This window comes from Schistocerca nitens, chromosome 9, assembly GCF_023898315.1.
Source record: "Schistocerca nitens isolate TAMUIC-IGC-003100 chromosome 9, iqSchNite1.1, whole genome shotgun sequence".
In the NCBI taxonomy this organism is placed as follows: Eukaryota; Metazoa; Arthropoda; class Insecta; order Orthoptera; family Acrididae; genus Schistocerca; species Schistocerca nitens.
This window is the reverse complement of record NC_064622.1, coordinates 424,422,005-424,441,770: the sequence shown is the minus strand read 5'-3', so window position 1 is coordinate 424,441,770 and position 19,766 is coordinate 424,422,005. Positions and strand designations below refer to the sequence as shown.

The window sequence follows — 19,766 nt, the reverse complement described above, 5'->3', positions numbered from 1 at the left end:
GCTCCATCATTTCTCACCAGAGACGAAGAGGCAATCGATGGAGTGGCATCATGCAAACTCACCCAAGAAAAAAAAAATCAAAACCACAGCTTCTGCTGGAAAAGTTATGGCTACGGTGTTTTTCGATTCCGAAGGACTCTTGCTTGTGGACATCATGCCAAGTGGAAGCACCATAAATTCTGATGCATATGTGACGACACTGAAGAAACATCAAGCTCTACTGAGTAGTGTTCGACCACATCGGAAAAAGAAGGATGTTTTGCTGTTGCACGAAAATGCACGGCCACACGTCAGTCAAAAAACCATGGAAGCGATCACAAAACTTGGATGGACAACACTGAAACACCCGCCTTACAGTCCTGACCTGGCTCCATGTGACTATCATCTCTTTGGGAAACTGAAAGACTCTTCGTGGAACAAGGTTTGTAGATGATGACTCCCTTGTGCACGCTGCCAAAGAGTGGCTCCAGCAGGTTGGTCCAGAATTTTACCGGTTGGCGCTGGCGCTGGCGCTGGTTCCAAGATGGCGTAAGGCAGTTGAGAGGGATGGAAATTATGTTAAGAAATGAAAATATTGTTCCTAAAGGATGTATCTACACACTCTAAAACTTTCAAACATTGTAAGATGTCGTGGTATTCTGACCTTCATTGCTTACATATTACGCCCTCACAATCATATTCCGCACATCAAGACGCTTCATTCGAACCCAAACTCGATAAGATAATGTCAATGTTGTATGAATTCATGTAAACGATATGCAAATAACTAGTAAATCACTAATGCGCTCCGAGATTGAAATACTCGAGGCTGGTGTACACACACACACATTCAAGACACGGCGGTAGCAGGGGCTTTTAGTTCAGGAGACGCAAACCACACGCTGGCGTCCCGTTTCCTTCAGAGGACGACTCAGCCTATCTATGTCGGCCAGTGACTGCCCATAGATCAGACAGCGTTGGCCCAAGTTAAAGGAAGAACGACCCACGTGTTTGGCTTAAAAGCAAATTCCACTACATTGTGTGGGAGCACTCAGCCTACGCATTCTTTACAAATATAGCACGCAGTTTCAGAGATTTTCACAGGGAACAGTAAACGCCAAACGCCGATGCTACAGATTTCCGGATTGGTCGCCTTAAACGAAACGTCATTCTCCCATTTTAGAGCAGCAATGCTGATTAGCAGACGATATTCCTGATGGCTTGAGCTAAAGGAGTAATGGAAGAGACCGTAAGATATACGCCTTCACGTGTGGCATGGAGAGGGGCCGTTCCATTGTCGCTCTAGGAGCGAGAACACGTAACGAGAGCGTGCGCGCTCGTACGTGTACTCAAAGAGCGAGGAACAAGTCTCTCCTCAGTACTTCACTGGGAAAGCACCTCTGTCGAGAGCGAATCGGAGTGCGACTCTATATTGAGTCTTTACGATTGAGCATTGTTCACTGTGTTGGCCACCATACTTATTGTGCGGTGTGAACAGACAGAGTTATAGTTAAACACCTGCAAGCGTGTTTTTGAGTGGCATCGCGGTGTGCTGGTTATCTGACCAGTATACCGCCGGCCGGAGTGGCCGTGCGCTTCTAGGCGCTACAGTCTGGAGCCGAGTGACCGCTACAGTCGCAGGTTCGAATCCTGCCTCGGGAATAGATGTGTGTGTAGTCCTTAGGTTAGTTAAGTTTAATTAGTTCTAAGTTCTAGGCGACTGATGACCTCAGAAGTTAAGTCGCATAGTGCTCAGAGCCATTTGACCAGTGTACCACGCCAATAGTTAGAGTAGGAGCGATTAGGAGTCCTTGACTTCATCAAGGCGTAGGGAGAGTTTGATTGGCGAAGGAAGATCAATCCACATAGAATGAGTTATCTTATTTGTCAGCAGCGAGTGGCGCAGACAGCAGTCATCGCAGCTTACGGTATTGTGCGCTACAGCTGTTGCAAACCCCATATTTCCTCCACAACAGTGTACTTCACTGCATTTCACACGCGACAGCCTCGACCATACCTAGCAACATTCTAACGGATAATTATTCAAGTTGAGTAGGCGCGGCTCTCAGCCATTCTGCCAAGTCAATAACAATCTTAAACTTTGTACAGAAATTTCATTAGCGAATCATATCCTTGAGAGGTAACTTCACATTCCGAAAAGAACCAGGATATAACTTGTTCAATTCATAACTAAAAGTGCCATTGTGATTTCTCAGAATTTTTGCAAAATAAATAATAATTTTCGTTAGTTTCATGTTTTTCTTACACTAACTAGCACTACTCCAGTACCCAAGTATCCCACTAGTTACGTAAGACATTTTGTGATTTTTTTGTATCATTTCCTTACAGTGGACGACTCCAGAAGACATTTATTGCTGAAAGTTTTTCACGCATTTCTCTTTAGAACGTTAGGAGCGTCTGTCTGACTTCTGTAGTAGTGTGGGGGTCGAGATTGCTTGTTGAAGGAGCCACAGGGTAAAGGGTACATCTCAGATTAATCCGTTGCGCAGAATGACAGAAAGAAGAGCACCCACACGCTCACAACATGAAGAATAAAAGATGGATTTAAAAAAAATTGTGTGCTTTTCTTTTGGAGTGACCCTCGTAACAACCTTGTGTTCAGAGGTTTAACCGCGATGTTTCCATAAGTGCTGGGGACTTGCAGGGGACGAGAGGGCGCCTGCGTCGCCACGGTCGCCGCCGCTGTCGCCGTACCCGGACTGGGAGACGCAGCGGCTGGAGGGCGGCGAGCGCGCCGAGGGCGAGTCAGCGCGCATCACGTCCGCCTACCGCGTCAGGGCGGACGCGTGCGACCGGCTGTGGGTGATGGACGCCGGCACCGCCGACCTGGGGCAGGGCGCGCTGGTCCGCCTCACCCGGCCGCAGTTACTCGTCTACGACCTACGTACCGACACCCTCCTCCTCAGGTACCCTGTCTGCGGCCGTCACGCGGAACGTATTGCCCAGCGTGAAGACGCAAAACCACGTTCCCGACGTAGCACGAGCACGCTCAGAAACGTGCTGGTATCTGGTATATCTTCTCGTCGTGATTTACAGCACATTATTTATTATTATTTAGCTAATGGCTAATACAGACATGTCATGAAATTAAATTACTTATACATATGTACATATTGACACACAAGAAACTTAAGTTTGTCTTTACAACTGAATGTCTAGTCCTTAAATCCAGCGCACTGCATTTGGAGTTGCTAGCAGGAAGTCCTCTTTGGCGCCGTCATAGGCTCGAATCCTGCAATCACTGACAATGTGGTGAACAGTCTGGTATGGATCCAGAATGAAATATTCACTCTGCAGCGGAGTGTGCGCTGATATGAAACTTCCTGGCAGATTAAAACTGTGTGCTGGACCGAGACTCGAACTCCGGACCTTTGCCTTTCGCGGGCATGTGCTCTACCATCTGAGCTACCGAAGCACGACTCACACCCGGTACTCACAGCTTTACTTCTGCCAGTATCTCGTCTCCTACCTTCCAAACTTTACAGAAGCTCTCCTGCGAAGGTAGGAGAAGAGGTACTGGCAGCTGTGAGGACGAGCCGTGAGTCGTGCTTGGATAGCTCAGTTGGTAGAGCACTTGCCCGAGAAAGGCAAAGGTCCCGAGTTCGAGTCTCGGTCCAGCACACAGTTTTAATCTGCCAGGAAGTTTCAGTCTGGTATGGAGCCCCACAGTCACAAGCTGGATCAGGCAGCTTCTTCCACTTACAGAGAGCATCTCTGCATCGCCCATGGCTGGTACGGATTCTGTTGAGAGTAGTCCAGGTCTTGCGTGGTAAGTCGAATCCACTTGGAAGTTTAGCACCTGAGAAGATGTTATGCAGGTACACATCTGTCACTGCTTCCCACCGACCTTTCCATTCTTCAAGAGATTTGAAACTCTTAGCAACCATGTCAGCAGCATCGCACAGAGTTGGATGGCGGGATTTCAGTCTCTTGCGATTTAAAAGTGGCAGGTCGCTATGCACGGGTAGGTTAGAATTCCTGGAGATCTTGTGGAATCCTCTCCTAAGGGCAGCACATCTGCATAGATCAGGAGGCATTATACCGGTTAACATTGGAAGCCAATAAACTGGAGTAGATCTGATTGCGCCAGACATTATGCGCATTGTCGTATTCAGCTGGGTATCAACAAGCCTTGTATCACGACTGTTCATCCAAACAGGTGCACAATACTCAGCACTTGAGTACACCAAGCCCAAAGCTGAAGATCGCAGGGTGGTTGCTGAAGATCCCCAGGTAGTTCCGCGTAGCTTATGGAGGATGTTGTTTCGAGGCCTCAGCTTTTGAGCTAAGTTAAGAAGGTGTTGTTTGAAGCATAGTGTACGATCCAGGATGACACCAAGATATTTTGGGTTCCAATAATGACGAATAATTCTGCCTCTGAAACTTACTTCCAGTTTTACGTTCGCCAACCGGTTATTTAGATGGAAGCAACACACTTCTGTTTTACTCACACTGGGTTGGAGTCTCCAGATTTTGAAGTAATTATCTAATGCAGACAGCTCATTGGCTAGAATCTCTTCTGTTGTCTTCATTTCCTGGTGTTTTACGGCATAAATATGTTTTGTATAAATGCGTGTTTTCGATTAAGCTTCGATCCGCCGGTGGTTCGAATCGGAATACCTTTCATTTCTCTCGTCCCATATGGGTCGGAAATGGGGAGTCAACGGTACAACATCACCCTCACATCTTCAGCCAATGCTTTAAAAATTGTAAGGCGGTAACTCTTTTACACCATTCATATAATATTATTTCAACTCTATTCAATTTATACACTACCGGCCATTAAAATTGCTACACCAAGAAGAAATGCAGATGATAAACGGGTATTCATTGGACAAATATATTATACTAGAACTGAAATGTGATTACATTTTCAAGAAATTTGGGTGCATAGATCCTGAGAAATCAGAACAGCCACCAGAACAGCCCAGAACAACCACCTCTCGCCGTAATAACGGCCTTGATACGCCTGGGCATTGAGTCAAACAGAACTTGAATGGCGTGTACAATAACAGCTGCCCATGTAGCTTCAACACGATACCACAGTTGATCAAGAGCAGTGACTGGCGTATTGTGACGAGCCAGTTGTTCGGCCACCATTGACCAGACGTTTCCAATTGGTGAGAGATCTGGAGAATGTGCTGGCCAGGGCAGCAGTCGAACATTTTCCGTATCCAGAAAGGCCCGTACAGGACCTGCAGCATGCGGTCGTGCATTATCCTGCTGAAATGTAGGTTTTCGCAGGGATCGAATGAGGGGTAGAGCCACGGGTCGTAACACATCTGAAATGTAACGTCCACTGTTCAAAGTTCCGTCAATGCGAACAAGAGGTGACCGAGACGTGTAACCAATGGCACCCCATACCATCACGCCGGGTGATACGTCAGTATGGCGATGACGAATACACGCTTCCAATGTGCGTTCACTGCGATGTCGCCAAACACGGATGCGACCATGGATTCATCAGAAATAATGACGTTTTGCCACTCGTGCACCCAGGTTCGTCGTTGAGTACACCATCGCACGCGATCCTGTCTGAGATGCAGCGTCAAGGGTAACCGCAGCCATGGTCTCCGAGCTGATAGTCCATGCTGCTGCAAACGTCGTCGAACTGTTCGTGCAGATGGTTGTTCTCTTACGAACGTCCTTATCTGTTGACTCAGGGATCGAGACGTGGCTGCACGATCCGTTACAGCCATGCAGATAAGATGCCTGTCATCTCGACTGCTAGTGATACGAGGCCGTTGGGATCCAGCACGGCGTTCCGTGTTACCCTCCTGAAAACACCGATTCCATATTCTGCTAACAGTCATTGGATCTCGACCAACGCGAGCAGCAATGTCGTGATACCATAAACCGCAATCGCGATAGGCTACAATCCGACCTTTATCTAAGTCGGAAACGTGATGGTACGCATATGTCCTCCTTGCACGAGGCATCACAACAACGTTTCACCAGGCAACGCCGGTCAACTGCTGTTTGTGTGCCAGAAACCGGTTGGAAACTTTTTAGGTGTCACCACCGGCGCCAACCTTGTGTGAACGCTCTGAAAAGCTAATAATCTGCATATCACAGCATCTTCTTGCTGTCGGTTAAATCTGGCGTCTGTAGAACGTCATCTTCATGGTGTAGCAATTTTAATGGCCAGTAGTGTTTTATATTAGATCATTGTTTACGATGCACAATCGGTTTATTAATCATATCATTGACTGACACTGGCTAGCACCAGCTGCTAACTATTTCCATAGTACTAAATGCTGACAGAAACGGCAATGTGGACATAACGTTCCTCAAAAGCCGCTATCAGCTGAAGAGGGGTCAGGTGGAGAGCTGTGTTCTGCAGGGGCGGACGTTTACTGTTCCGAGAGCGAACAGACCGAGGAGGCGGCTGACTACAGGCCGCAGAACCGCCATAATGCGGACAGTGATGGCAGAAGTTTGCACTCTAGTGGGCTGAAAAAAAAAATTCAGAATAGCGATGGGGGCGAAACAAGGCAAAAAGACACCCTTTTTAGCGCAAAGGAATGCGTGGCGTCACAAACGATGGTCACAAGCTGACTTCTAAGGGCACACTTCCCACTGAAAAACAGAGAAGCGTATCTGAGTGGCGGAGTGCTAAGGATGTAGGATGGGAAACGGAAACTTCCAGAAAATCTCCTGAAAGGAGTATGAACTTTAGGCGATTAGCTGACAAATTCGTGACCCATGTAGTTGGAGGTAATGTTTTCGTAAAAGCTGCTGTAATTCGTTACCTGAGCGCTTAAGTAGACGCCGCATGGCCGGGATTGAGCGGGAATATGGCGTGGACACGCTTTCATGCGGAGACTGGCCGAAGATACTTCCCTCCAGGGATCGACATAGAGACTTCGCAGGCGAGACCCACAGAGCAGAATCTTGCAGTTCGATTTTGGTAACTGTTGATTTTCGCCACAAGGAGCACGTGAAGTCGTTTTCCTGTGAACGGAATTATTCAGTTTACTCGATTGACGATTCTTTACTTCTCTGTGGATTATCACAAACAATGAAGTGCTTCTTTATAGGACAGTACTTGAGTCGAATTTCTGTTTCTGGCTCGTGAGCAAACAGAAATCTTGACTTGCGTTCTGTCTTGTACTGAGGTAATTTCAACGCTGGTAGTTTGTAAACAGCATTCTGCGTCCACTGTGTAGGCAGAGAATTACACGTAGCTGCATACGTCATCTGCACAGTGGCCAACGCTCCGACCAGCACGCCATCGGTGCAGTCAACTTCTGTCTGTGCTTCAGTAGGTGAGATGCAGACTTCGGTTCGGTGGATAGGGAAACACTCACAGTAAATGTGCTGAGTTCCATTTGCGTGCCTACTGAATTTTTTCTGAAAGTGGCAGTCAGAGTGTAAGTCTTCTGTTTGTCATCGCTAATCAATATTAGCCAACTCTGTTTCTGTCTAATAAACTGGGACGCGGTCTAAAGCAAACGTATGTTCTGCCAATCTCGAAATTACATTTAGGGAAGAATCGGACATTGTGCACTCTATATGTTTTTTGAGAATAAGTCATTTACGGTATCCAAGTTGTGATTCGTTCTAGTAGCATCCCGACAGGGACTATTGGTTTGATCTGCTATACTGAAGTCAAATCACAAAATAATACTTGATTTTATAGAGGTCTCTAGTTGTAGGGTCGTTTTAATCATTTGTAGCCTTGAGAATTCCTTTGAGGAGACAACATTAAAATGGCTCTGAGCACTATGGGACTTAACATCTATGGTCATCAGTCCCCTAGAACCTAGAACTACTCAAACCTAACTAACCGAAGGACGTCACACAACACCCAGTCATCACGAGGCAGAGAAAATCCCTGACCCCGCCGGGAATCGAACCCGGGAACCCGGGCGCGGGAAGCGAGAACGCTACCGCACGACCACGAGCTGCGGACGGACAACATTAGACAGCCACTCATAAACACGCTATGTGTTACAAACACCACAGGGATTTATATACAATATACCAGAGTTGTCCAGAAAGTAAGTTCCGATCGGTCGCGAAATGGAAACCACTGGGAAAATCGGGTAAAGCTTTGACCAGATGTGCTGGGCACTGTCTCTAGCATTCCCGTCGATCGTGTCGGGTCGCTCTTTTCAGTTTTGAGTGAACAGTGAGGACGTAAAGAAGCGTAGGGAATAGCGCCTCCCGCCAAGTATGAGGGCCTGGTTAGAGATTTCGCCTGTGTCATGCAACCCACATAACGCAATTGTCGAGCAGTTCCTTCTTCATGCCAATTCTCGGCCGCACGCGGCTGGGCAATGAAGACGCTACCGCAGCGTTCCCGATGAGAAGTGTTTGTTCTCCCACAACACAGTCCGTAACTGGCTCCCCCTGAGTCTCATCTCTGCTCACAAGAACCGCTGGCTATGAAGACACAATTTTTCCACAGACAACGAGCTGCAGACCAGTGAAGGTAACTGGCCGAAAGCACAGGCAGCTGCTTTCTACGACGAGGATATTGGAAAGTGGATACATTACTATCCCCAGTACGGTGTAGGAAAACCATTGGCATTCAAAACAGCTTTCAGCCGTTTAGGAATGGACAAATAAAGGCCCCGTATGGTTTTCAAGGGAACATTATATCATTTGTCCTGAAAAGTAGTGAGAAGTTCAGGTGTCGCCCCCCACCCGTGCGCGCAGCGCCAGCGCGCCTTATCAGTATTGCGCAATCTTGATTTTCCAGCAACACGGGCCTAGTAATACTGGGGCCCCTGTTGCGCTCTCTCTCACACACTCCACAGCGCTCTCTCTCGCACACTCGCTGCCTCGCTCAGCGGCTAAGTCCCACTCAAGGTCACGCGCCACACACAGAAACACAACTGCAATACACAGAAACACAACTGCAATACACACAGCCTCGCTCAGCGGCTAAGTCCCACTCAAGGTCACGCGCCACACACAGAAACACAACTGTGTTTCTGTGTATTGCAGTTGTGTTTCTGTGTGTGGCGCGTGACCTTGAGTGGGACTTAGCCGCTGAGCGAGGCTGTGTGTATTGCAGTTGTGTTTCTGTGTATTGCAGTTGTGTTTCTGTGTGTGGCGCGTGACCTTGAGTGGGACTTAGCCGCTGAGCGAGGCAGCGAGTGTGCGAGAGAGAGCGTTGTGGAGTGTGTGAGAGAGAGCGCAACACGGGCCCAGTCGGGATGTGAATGGGTGGCTATTTCTCACGGTTTTTCCGTACTTGTGTCCAATTCATATGTAACGTCATGCAGCCTTCTCGCCAAAGTAGATCTTGTGACTGTGGTGCACAGTGGAGATGCGAAAATTCATCCTCGTGTTCACAAAACGAGTCCCGCACAATGCGAACCATGTGAACAAGCACCCCCGTCATCTTGGAACACAGACTCACCACTGGGAGCAAACATTGTACCATTGAATGGACCTAATCAGGCAAAATTATCACATAATCCCTGGCAGTAGTGCCACACTGCAGAGTAACCATGGGACCCGTGGAACGCCACGACGTGGCTGCCAAAATCATCACCGAACCACTGCCGTGGTCCACTCTTGGGATGCAGTCTGGACCAACAGCTGAAACTACTGTGCAGCAAGTTTCAACCGACCATATCACTTTCTTTCATTGTTCTCTCAGTCCAGGTTTTACGGCTTCGGCACCACATTTTACCGTTACGATCATTTACATCACTGATGCGTTGATTTGGAACTGCAGAGACTTTTGCGGTTGTCGTTCTCTTATTTTTCGTCATAATCCTCTTCAGTAACCGTCACGATCCCTCAGCACATATTTTCGTCCTCTTTGTGACTTAGAGGATGATGTTTTTCCACTTCCTTTGTGTGCGGTATAAATCTTCGGTACGGTGCCTCTTCGAAACTCCAACCACCCCAGCTACTTTGGTTATAGAAGCATCCACCATACCGGCACCAACAATTTTCCCGTGTTCAGATGCACTAAGCTCCAAAACAATGGACTCACAACTACACAGAAAACTCTTCTGAACACGACTGGCACTTGCGAAGCGTGGAGGACATTGCACAGATGTCGTTCAATGTCAAATACAAAGGCACAACTTAGAGGCTCGGCTAGCATCTGCATCCATGTTCAAGTATGCACTACGTCCACATACACAGGCCGACTACTGTCGAATAGGACCGCTCCGACACGTTCGCCTATCTACGGGAGATTTTACGGTAGTCGAGTCCGTGGTCTTGTAAGTAGGCTGCTTAGGTTTTTATATTGGTAACGTCACGTAGCGTTCTGTATGAAAATCACTGGCTGTGCTGTGTGCAGTCTGTGGCTGGTTGGCATTGTTGGAATATTCGCTATTGTAGTGTTGGGCAGTTGGATGTGAACAGCGCGTAGCGTTGCGCAGTTGGAGGTGAGCCGCCAGCAGTGGTGGATGTGGGGAGAGAGATGGCGGAATTTTGAGAGCGGACGATCTGGACGTGTGTCCATCAGAAAGAGTAAATTTGTAATACTGGATTTCATGAACTGCTGTATATATGATGACTTTTGAACATTATTAAGGTAAATACATTGTTTGTTCTCTGTCAAAATCTTTCGTTTGCTAACTATGCCTATCAGTAGTTAGTGCCTTCAGTAGTTAGAATCCTTTATTTAGCTGGCAGTATTGGCGCTCACTGCAGTAGTTCGAGTAACGAAGATTTTTGTGAGGTAAGTGATTCATGAAAGGTATAGATTATTGTCAGTCACGGACATTCTTTTGTAGGGATTATTGAAAGTCAGATTGCGTTGCGCTAAAAATATTGTGTCAGTTTAGTGATGATCAGAATAAGTAAACAGAGAAATGTCTGAGTACGTTCAGTTTTGCTCAGCTTTTTTAAAATCAAATAACGTAAGAGGTTTACCAGCCCCGTCATTCATAAATTTTTCTAAGGGGGAGGTTTCAGTCTGCGTGCGTCAGTTTGCGGGCAGATCTCTACCCGCTTGCCCTTACCACTGCCTGCTATCCCAAACTCCGTCAGTCCACAAAAAGTCAGACGGTCGGCGACCCGCTCAACGGCGGGTAGAGGTCGGGGGTGAAGGAGGTGGGGGGGGGGGGGGGGGGGAAGCGTGGTCGACCGACCAGTCGGGATGTGAATGGGTGGCTATTTCTCACGGTTTTTCCGTACTTGTGTCCAATTCATATGTAACAACGTTAACTGTTTTTGTAGTTCGACTGAGAACGACCTTAAGACAGCAGTCTGTGCCCACAGGTACTACCTGAGGAGAGACGACTTCGACGCGACGTCGTTCTTCGCCAGTATCGCGGTGGACGTTGAGGGGGGCCACTGCGGCGAGGCGTTCGCCTATCTGCCGGACCTGGGCTCCTCGGCGCTGGTCGTCTTCAGCCTGTCCGACCGCAGCTCGCGCCGCCTGCGCCACAACTTCTTCCGCATGGACCCGCTGTACGGCGATTTCGACATCGCGGGATTCAACTACCAGCTCGCCGATGGCATCTTCTCAGTGGCGCTTTCGGCGCCCGACCCCGAGGACGACGGCTACCGCACCGCCTTCTTCCACGCTCTCTGCTCTTCCAGAGAATTTGCCGTCTCGTCTCGATGGCTCAGGAATAGGTGAGTACCAGCACAACTGCTTAAGGATTGTTCACACTATCCGCTACGGAGAACAATGCACACGACAGGAATGCGGCAGCGAGATGAGTATGCCATGTAACATGATACAAAGAAGAAAAGTAACGCCTTGACTACAGAACTATTCTGTTGCCTCCAACATATTTCGCGTAAGGACCACGAAGATAGGATACGGTACATTAGAGCTCGTGCGGAGGCATACAGACAGTTGTTTTTCCCTCGTTCTATTTGCGAGAAGGAAAGATAATGACTAGTAGCCATAAGGTGGCTTGCGGTGTATCAATGTACATGTAGATACAGAATATTAAAAATGAGACATACAAAAGTGTTATGGCTGCCGTTCATCAGAACATGCTTCAGTGTCCTACCAAATCAACCCGACGCCTGTCGCAAGAGACCGGCAGAGCAGTCGAACACAAAGTCGAATACTCCACCTGGACCTGCACACGCACGCCTACTGAGTGGTGTTCATGCGTTAAGTCCAGCAGATGCTGCTCGGCGCCTCCTGTTTTGTTAGTGACTGTTCACTGAGATACCAATGAATGGCTTGGACATGGATCTGTTCTTTATGTCTGATGAAACCTCGTTTCACCTGAGTGGTTATGTCATCTCACAGAATCACAGGTTCTGTGCAGCGGAGAATCCGCAAAACTTCCACGAAACACCACTATGTGATCAGAAGGTTAGGGTTTGGTGTGCAGTGGCTGCAAGCCGCATTATTGGTCTCATCTTCTTTCATCAGCGCTTCGGCGCGTTACGTTGACAACATTTTGAAACTATTTGTGGCAGCATTAGCGGAGGAGGAAAAGACTTACAGTTACTTCCAATAGAATGGAGTAACTGCCCATGCAGCCGGCCGGATCTTGGACGACATTTATACAATTTTCACGCCTCATAGAGTCTTTAGCAGGGATCAGTCAGGTTGCAGCCGTAGGTTGATCTGTCAGTGTGCGATTACTCTGTGTGGGGATCCCTCAAGTCTATGGTGTATCGCAACAAGCCTCACAGTCTTCAAGAACTGCAACAGAACATTTCGGATGAGACTGCAGAAATTCCAACAATCCACCTTCGACACCCCTTCAGCAGTTTACTGACCAGGCCCCAAAACTGCTAAGAGATAACGGTGGTCATTTTCTACATCGTCTATAGTCAGGTTAATACTGTATTTTCTCTCCTCTGTTGTGTTGCTTTGTACCATGGAACTCCGTTATCTGGGCCACCTTTATTTGTCCCACTCTGTATAAAGAGAATAATAGCGGTCCTATCACACATCCCTGGGGCTCTCCTGACCATACTCTTGTCGCTGATGAATACTCGCCGTCGAAGACAACGTACTGGATCCTATAACTTAACAAGTCTTCGAGCCACTCACACATCTGTGAACCTATTCTGTATGCTCTTATCTTCATTAACAGCTTGCAATTGGGCACCGTATCAAACGCTTTCCGGAAATATGGAATCCGTCTGTTGCCCTTCATCCATAGTTCACAATACATCAGGTGAGAGTAAGGCAAGCTGAGTTTCTCACAAGTGGTGCTTTCTAAAACTATGCTGATTCGTGGACATAAGATTCTCAGCCTTAAGAAAATTTATTACATACGAATTGAGAATATATTCAAGGATTCTGCCGTAAACAGATGTTAGAGACGTTGGTCTGTAATTTTACGGGTCCGTTCATCTGACCTCCTAATGCACAGGATTCACCTGCGCTTTTTTTCCAGTCGCTTGGGACTTTGAGCTGGGCGAGAGATTCGCCATAAATGTAAGCTAAGTAAGGGGCCAGTGCCGTAGAATATTTTTGGAAACGCCGAATTGGTATTCCATCCGGAACAGGTGACTTATTTGTTTTCAATTCCTTCTGTTGTTTCTCTTCAAATGGTTCAAATGGCTCTAAGCACTATGGGACTTAATGTCTGAGGTCATTAGTCCCCTAGACTTAGAACTACTTAAACCTAACTAACCTAAGGACATCACACACATCCATGCCCGAGACAGGATTCGAAACTGCTACCGTAGCAGCCGCGTGGTTCCGGACTGAAGCGCCTAGAACCGCTCGGCCACAGCGGCCGGCAGTTGTTTCTCTACGCCAGGGATGCTTATTGCTATGTCGTCCATACACGCGTCTGTTCGATGGTCAAATGACGGTGTGTCTATGTATGATTCTCGTGCATGAACGCATTCTTAAACATTAAATTTAAAACTTCCGCTTTAATTTTCCTTTCTGCAACTGCCATACCCTACTGGTCAAGAAGTGCCTGGATGGAAGCCTTAGACCCACTTAGCGGTTTTACATAGGACCAAAATTTTCTTGGCTTCCCTACCAGATCTTTTACTAAGGTGTGACGGTGGTTGCAGTTGTATGCTTGGCGCATTGATTTTTTCAAAGACGCACGCATCTCTACTAACCTTTGCTTGTCGTTATTAAACCATGGTGGGTCCTTTCCGTCCTTCATCCACTTACTACGCATATAATTCTCCAGACCACGATCTGCAATGTGCTTAAACTTTGCCCATAATTTTTCTACGTGCATCTTACTGGAACCAAGTGATCTCAATTCACTGCCTACATGAGATGCTAACAACTCCTTATCTGCTCTTTCTAGTAGAAACGCTCTCCTAGCCTCCTGTACAGATTTATTATCTTTCATAACCGTAGTTGCTATAATGACATTATGATCGCTAATCCCCATTTCTATATTGACGTTGTCTATATGGTCCACTCTATTTGTAGCTACGAAGTTTATTTCCATTACATGTGGGCTGTCGAACTAGATTCTCAAGACAATTTTCAGAAAACGTATTCAAAAGCATTTCGCATGACGATCTGTCTGTACCCGTGCAATGAATCCATAGACATCGCAGTCTATAAACGGCAGGTTAAAGTCGCTTCCAACTAGTAATGCATGATCTAGGTATTTACGCGCTACTAACCATAGACATTCTTTGAATAACTCTAGACCTGCCACAGCAGAATCGGTTGGCCGGCAGAAACATTCAACACTTAGCTTGGTTTCAGCTAGACCTGTTATAAGCGACCAGATAACTTCACTGTCACACTCGACTTCTACCTCAAAAGAGACAGTATTTTTTTTCAACTGCAATGAACGCTCCCCCTCATATAGCCTCTAATCTGTCTTTCCAATATACATTCCATGACTCGCTAAGTGTCTCAGAATTTTCCATTTGGGTTCCAACCAGCTCTCGGTCCCCAGAATAATTTGAGAGTGACAACATTCCTGCGGGACAGTGAATTCGGGAGCTATGTTACGAATACTTCGACAATTTTGACAGTCGAAGTGTCACTACTCTGAATGCGTTGTGACTTCCCTTGCTGAGTATTGACTGGCGAGCGTTCATCTGAGTGCCTCAGAGTACTGCATAGCCTAAAAAAACACAAGTACCCTTCTAACCGAGTAGCTGCTTCCTTCTTGTAGCGCACCATGACCTATCAAACCCTCAACCGATAAAGCAGGTCTAGAATCTGCAACCAAGCCCACAAATCCTTTTATTAAGACCCTCCACTCGTCTACAAACCAAAGGACCCTGATCAACTGTGGCAACAACTGTGCAAATTGCGAGCTCTTCCTGTACCCCATGCTTGAGGCCAGTAGCCTTCACCACTTCCAGCAGCCGCTCGTATGAACTGTGGATGGCCTCTAGCCCATGCGACAAGCGTCGTTGGTGTTCACAAGAGCCACAACTTAAGACGACTGCACCCAGCACGCCCGATAGCAGCAGGCAAGACCGCCTCCACATCTCGAGGTTCCCGGCAAGCATACCGAGTGCAAGCTAGCTGTCTTCTCAGTCCTGAACACTATCTGCCTAACGGCTCCATAACGTACTTGACGTTGGAGCTACCGATAATTAGCAAACCTCCCCACCTCCCTACCCCATCCCATTGTGCATGCTCGCACCCTTCTGAAGGAGCGGACACCTGTCCACTCACTGGGTGAATGGGCAATGCCAGACGGCCAGTCTCCACATTGATCCTTCGCCTCGAGCAACGCGAACGCGTTACCACCCGCCACTTACTCTGCAGTGAGGACGGATTCACAGCGTCGGGTAGACTAGGAGATGTGTCCGAAGCGGAACCCATGGGCGAAAAAAGCGATACCTGAGGTGTCCCATGCGACGCACCAGATTCTCTGCCACACCTACAACCCTAGGCAGCAGCCTGAAGGTGACTGATTGTAGCCAGAAGTGCATTCAGCTGCTCGCAAACTGTGGCCAGCTCCTCCTGCGTCCGCACACAGTATGCACACATTCTACCCATCCTAGCAAGACTAACTGAAAAAGTAAACTGTAAAAGCAGACACAATCCTTGATATGAAACTTGCTAACCTCCTGATGTGCTACCAATGGACGCTATTGCGTTGATGAGCCATGTATTTGGTTACTCAGAAGAAATGAAAACTGCGCTACACACTAACAAAATGCGAGCTTCACGCCTCTTCAAGGGAAACTCGATCGAAATTTAATATACAGGGTGATTCAAAAAGAATACCACAACTTTAAAAATGTGTATTTAATGAAAGAAACATAATATAACCTTCTGTTATACATCATTACAAAGAGTATTTAAAAAGGTTTTTTTCACTCAAAAACAAGTTCAGAGATGTTCAATATGGCCCCCTCCAGACACACGAGCAATATCAACCCGATACTCCAACTCGTTCCACACTCTCTGTAGCATATCAGGCGTAACAGTTTGGATAGCTGCTGTTATTTCTCGTTTCAAATCATCAATGGTGGCTGGGAGAGGTGGCCGAAACACCATATCCTTAACATACCCCCATAAGAAAAAATCGCAGCGGGTAAGATCAGGGCTTCTTGGAGGCCGGTGATGAAGTGCTCTGTCACGGGCTGCCTGGCGGCCGATCCATCGCCTCGGGTAGTTGACGTTCAGGTAGTTACGGACAGATAAGTGCCAATGTGGTGGCGCTCCATCCTGCTTAAATATGAATTGTTGTGCTTCTTGTTCGAGCTGAGGGAACGTCCAATTCTCTAACATCTCCAGATACTGTAGTCCAGTTACAGTAGCACCTTCGAAGAAAAAGGGACCAAACACTTTATTGGCTGAAATGGCACAGAAAACGTTCACCTTAGGCGAGTCACGTTCATACTGAGTTGTTTCCCGCGGATTCTCAGTGCCCCATATACAGACATTGTGTCGGTTGACTTTCCTGTTAGTGTGGAAAGTTGCTTCATCACTAAACACAATCTTTGAAACGAAAGATTCATCTGTTTCCATTTGAGCAAGGATAAAATCACAGAAATCGATTCTTTTAATCTTCTCAGCTGCAGACAGTGCTTGAACCAATTTCAGACGATAAGGTTTCATAACTAACCTTTTTCGTAGTACTCTCCATACAGTTGATTGTGGAATTTGCAGCTCTCTGCTAGCTCTGCGAGTCGATTTTCCTGGGCTGCGAACAAATGCTTGTTGGATGCGTGCTACATTTTCATCATTCGTTCTCGGCCGTCCAGAACTTTTCCCTTTGCACAAACACCCATTCTCTGTAAACTGTTTATACCAATGTTTAATACACCACCTATCAGGAGGTTTAACACCATACTTCGTTCGAAATGCACGCTGAACAACTGTCGTCCATTCACTTCTGCCACACTCAATAACACAAAAAGCTTTCTGTTGAGCGGTCGCCATCTTAGCATCAACTGACGCTGACGCCTAGTCAACAGCGCCTCAAGCGGACAAATGTACAACTAAATGAAACTTTATAGTTCCCTTAATTCGCCGACAGATAGTGCTTAGCTCTGCCTTTTGTCGTTGCAGAGTTTTAAATTCCTAAAGTTGTGGTATTCTTTTTGAATCACCCTGTACTACGAGGACAAGACAGGAATAGATAAACATTTAACTTGCCGCTCTGTGGATGTGTGTCAGCCGAGAGCTGGAGCCTCACTGACTGGGCGTCTTCCTAACTTCACATGCATACTTCCCCAACAACAGAGACAACCCTAGCAAGATTTGTTACATACTGTAGAGCAGTATCTCGGATTCTGATGTATGGCATGATGACCATGAGAAGACTTAGCAGATTCTGCAAAATGGTGACAATCCGATAGAAATTTGAGGAGTTCTTCCTCCTTCAGAGGTGCACTTTGATACAGGAAATGTCCTCGATTGCATCCGTTGGCTTCTAGGCAGGATGGGAAACCTCTGAGGAACGAAGAATGAAGGAATTATGAGCGTTCTATGTCCAGCAGGTAGAGCATGGCCACTACCTTTTTCAGCAGTTGGCATATCTAATTTTTGGCGTCGGTAGCTTACTAAGTACCGGTCACTCTGAGGTCATAAAGCTCTGTCACGTGGCCTGTTCTGCCCCATTCTCCTTGTGCGGACATTTGCGGTTGCACGTTGGGAAGATGCCAATGGTTATCAAATCTGGCTCCTTATAATTTGGACAGTGATGCGCAATGATGCCCCCGGTAAAGCTCCGCCATTTTAACAAGGCGCAAACAACTGTTTCGGTTGGAGGGTTGTAACAGCCTGCAGGACGCCGCAAGCCATCTTCAACATCACCACATAGTAAAAAGACATCGCAACCACCCTGCCCCCACCCTCCCACTTTGTCGCTTGAACCGAACTTTCAAGGATGCAATGATCTCTCTGGTTTATCTCGAAAACGTTCCTTCTACAGTATCTGCAGTGTAGAGGTTAAGTTTGGCTTCTAGAGTAAAGACACGTTGTCCGGTACTCTGTAATCACTACTTATTTAATAATTTACTAGCAAATTCTTATTTCCCTTTAAATGTCAGTGTTTTACTTCTGGTTTTCTGCAGTGAAGTTTTAGCTCCAACCATCTTTTGTGAATGCTGTTATCGGCATTGTGAAAGCGCATGGTTTTTATACATAAATATTTTAATCACTACTTTTTTGTGTCTTGTAATTTATGTCAACCTTCTCAGTTTGTCAATTAATCAGTTTAGAAACCGTTGCAAGTAGGGACGTCTTCAGCTGTCATATGCGGTCAGGATTAAGACCAGAAATTTTATGTAATTAATTTTCCCACTGAGAGCGCACAAAGTGGAGATCCTCTCTTCCCCTCATTTAAACGGACTGGCTCCCTATGAAGCAAACAGTTGCAAAATTAATCAGTCCTCTGGCCAGATTCTTGTTTATCATGGTGGTACCACAACGACCAATGAAAGAAAAAGTAGGCTCCAATGTGAAATACTACTACAGAATATCATAAGAAAATAGCAGCATTTTTACGGTAACACAAATGTGAAAACGATATGTACAAAAATAAATGAGCGCGAGATTACAAAAAAAAAAAAAAAGGAAGTCGCTTAGTACTGGAAAGGGCAGTGGAACTAATGAGATACCCGTCAGACTGTATGATGGTACGAATATACTGCAAATACGGAGGAGGACTAACGTGTAATTTGAGATGAGGAAATCATTTCCCAATCTCTGGACAGAAAGTTATTAGCGAAAATGCGGAAAAAATCTTTAATTTACAGTTGACTGGCTAATGATGATAAAAATCCAAGTAGTCACGTTTTTCTAACACTTTTAATTTTCTGTAATATGCGCTACATACAAAGCAGTTGTTCAAAGTAGCGTCATCCAACTTCTGTGCAGCCGTAACAAAAAATCCTGTCGTATCCGTCTGAACATATCATGCAATATTCGATGGATGTCGCGAATTACTGGTAGCAATTTCTCGCCTGGTGTTCCGCACACGTAACTTTTCGTATGACCCGACAAGTAGAAATTAAGATGATTCAGATCCCGAAACGAACTAAGAACGAATAAACCATCCAGATATTCGGGCTAAGTGCTTGAAGGAAGCTACGTAAACGGCACCGGCCTCATTTTTACTGACACTGCAGTCGTGTTGTGGTCGCAGTTGGATCTTAACGCACATAGGCGTCCACAAATGAAGACAATAAGGGGCACATGGCACGCCCCCGACCATCCCCAGGAATGTGTAGTATTTTTATTCGTTACAGAATCTTCATATACTTTCAGAAGTGATTTCCCCTTCCCGGATAAATTTCTGCAGGCCCTATGGTAACGCACCGGAACAGAACGCGAATTTTATAAATTCTGCTGACGTTTTTCTTCAGTATCACAACAAAGTGTACGTCGAGGCGTCAGATCTTGATCAGGCACTGCTCACTGAACCGGATAGCTGCTGTGTCTCGGATATTCAGGCTCAGGC

General features: G+C 46.6%; 1 protein-coding gene and 1 non-coding gene across 2 annotated transcripts in view; both read left to right on the top strand.

Moving 5' to 3' along the window:
* The window catches only part of LOC126203107 (L-dopachrome tautomerase yellow-f2-like), a 140,678-nt gene that overhangs the window by 101,914 nt on the left and 18,998 nt on the right, over positions 1-19,766 (top strand). The window contains exons 3-4 of the mRNA XM_049937349.1: positions 2,645-2,906; positions 11,200-11,559. Coding sequence (XP_049793306.1) covers positions 2,645-2,906; positions 11,200-11,559 — 622 coding nt within the window. The remainder of the gene's footprint in view (positions 1-2,644; positions 2,907-11,199; positions 11,560-19,766) is intronic.
* On the top strand, positions 3,547-3,621 carry Trnas-aga (transfer RNA serine (anticodon AGA)). The gene has a single exon. It is a non-coding gene; the product is annotated as a tRNA-Ser (tRNA).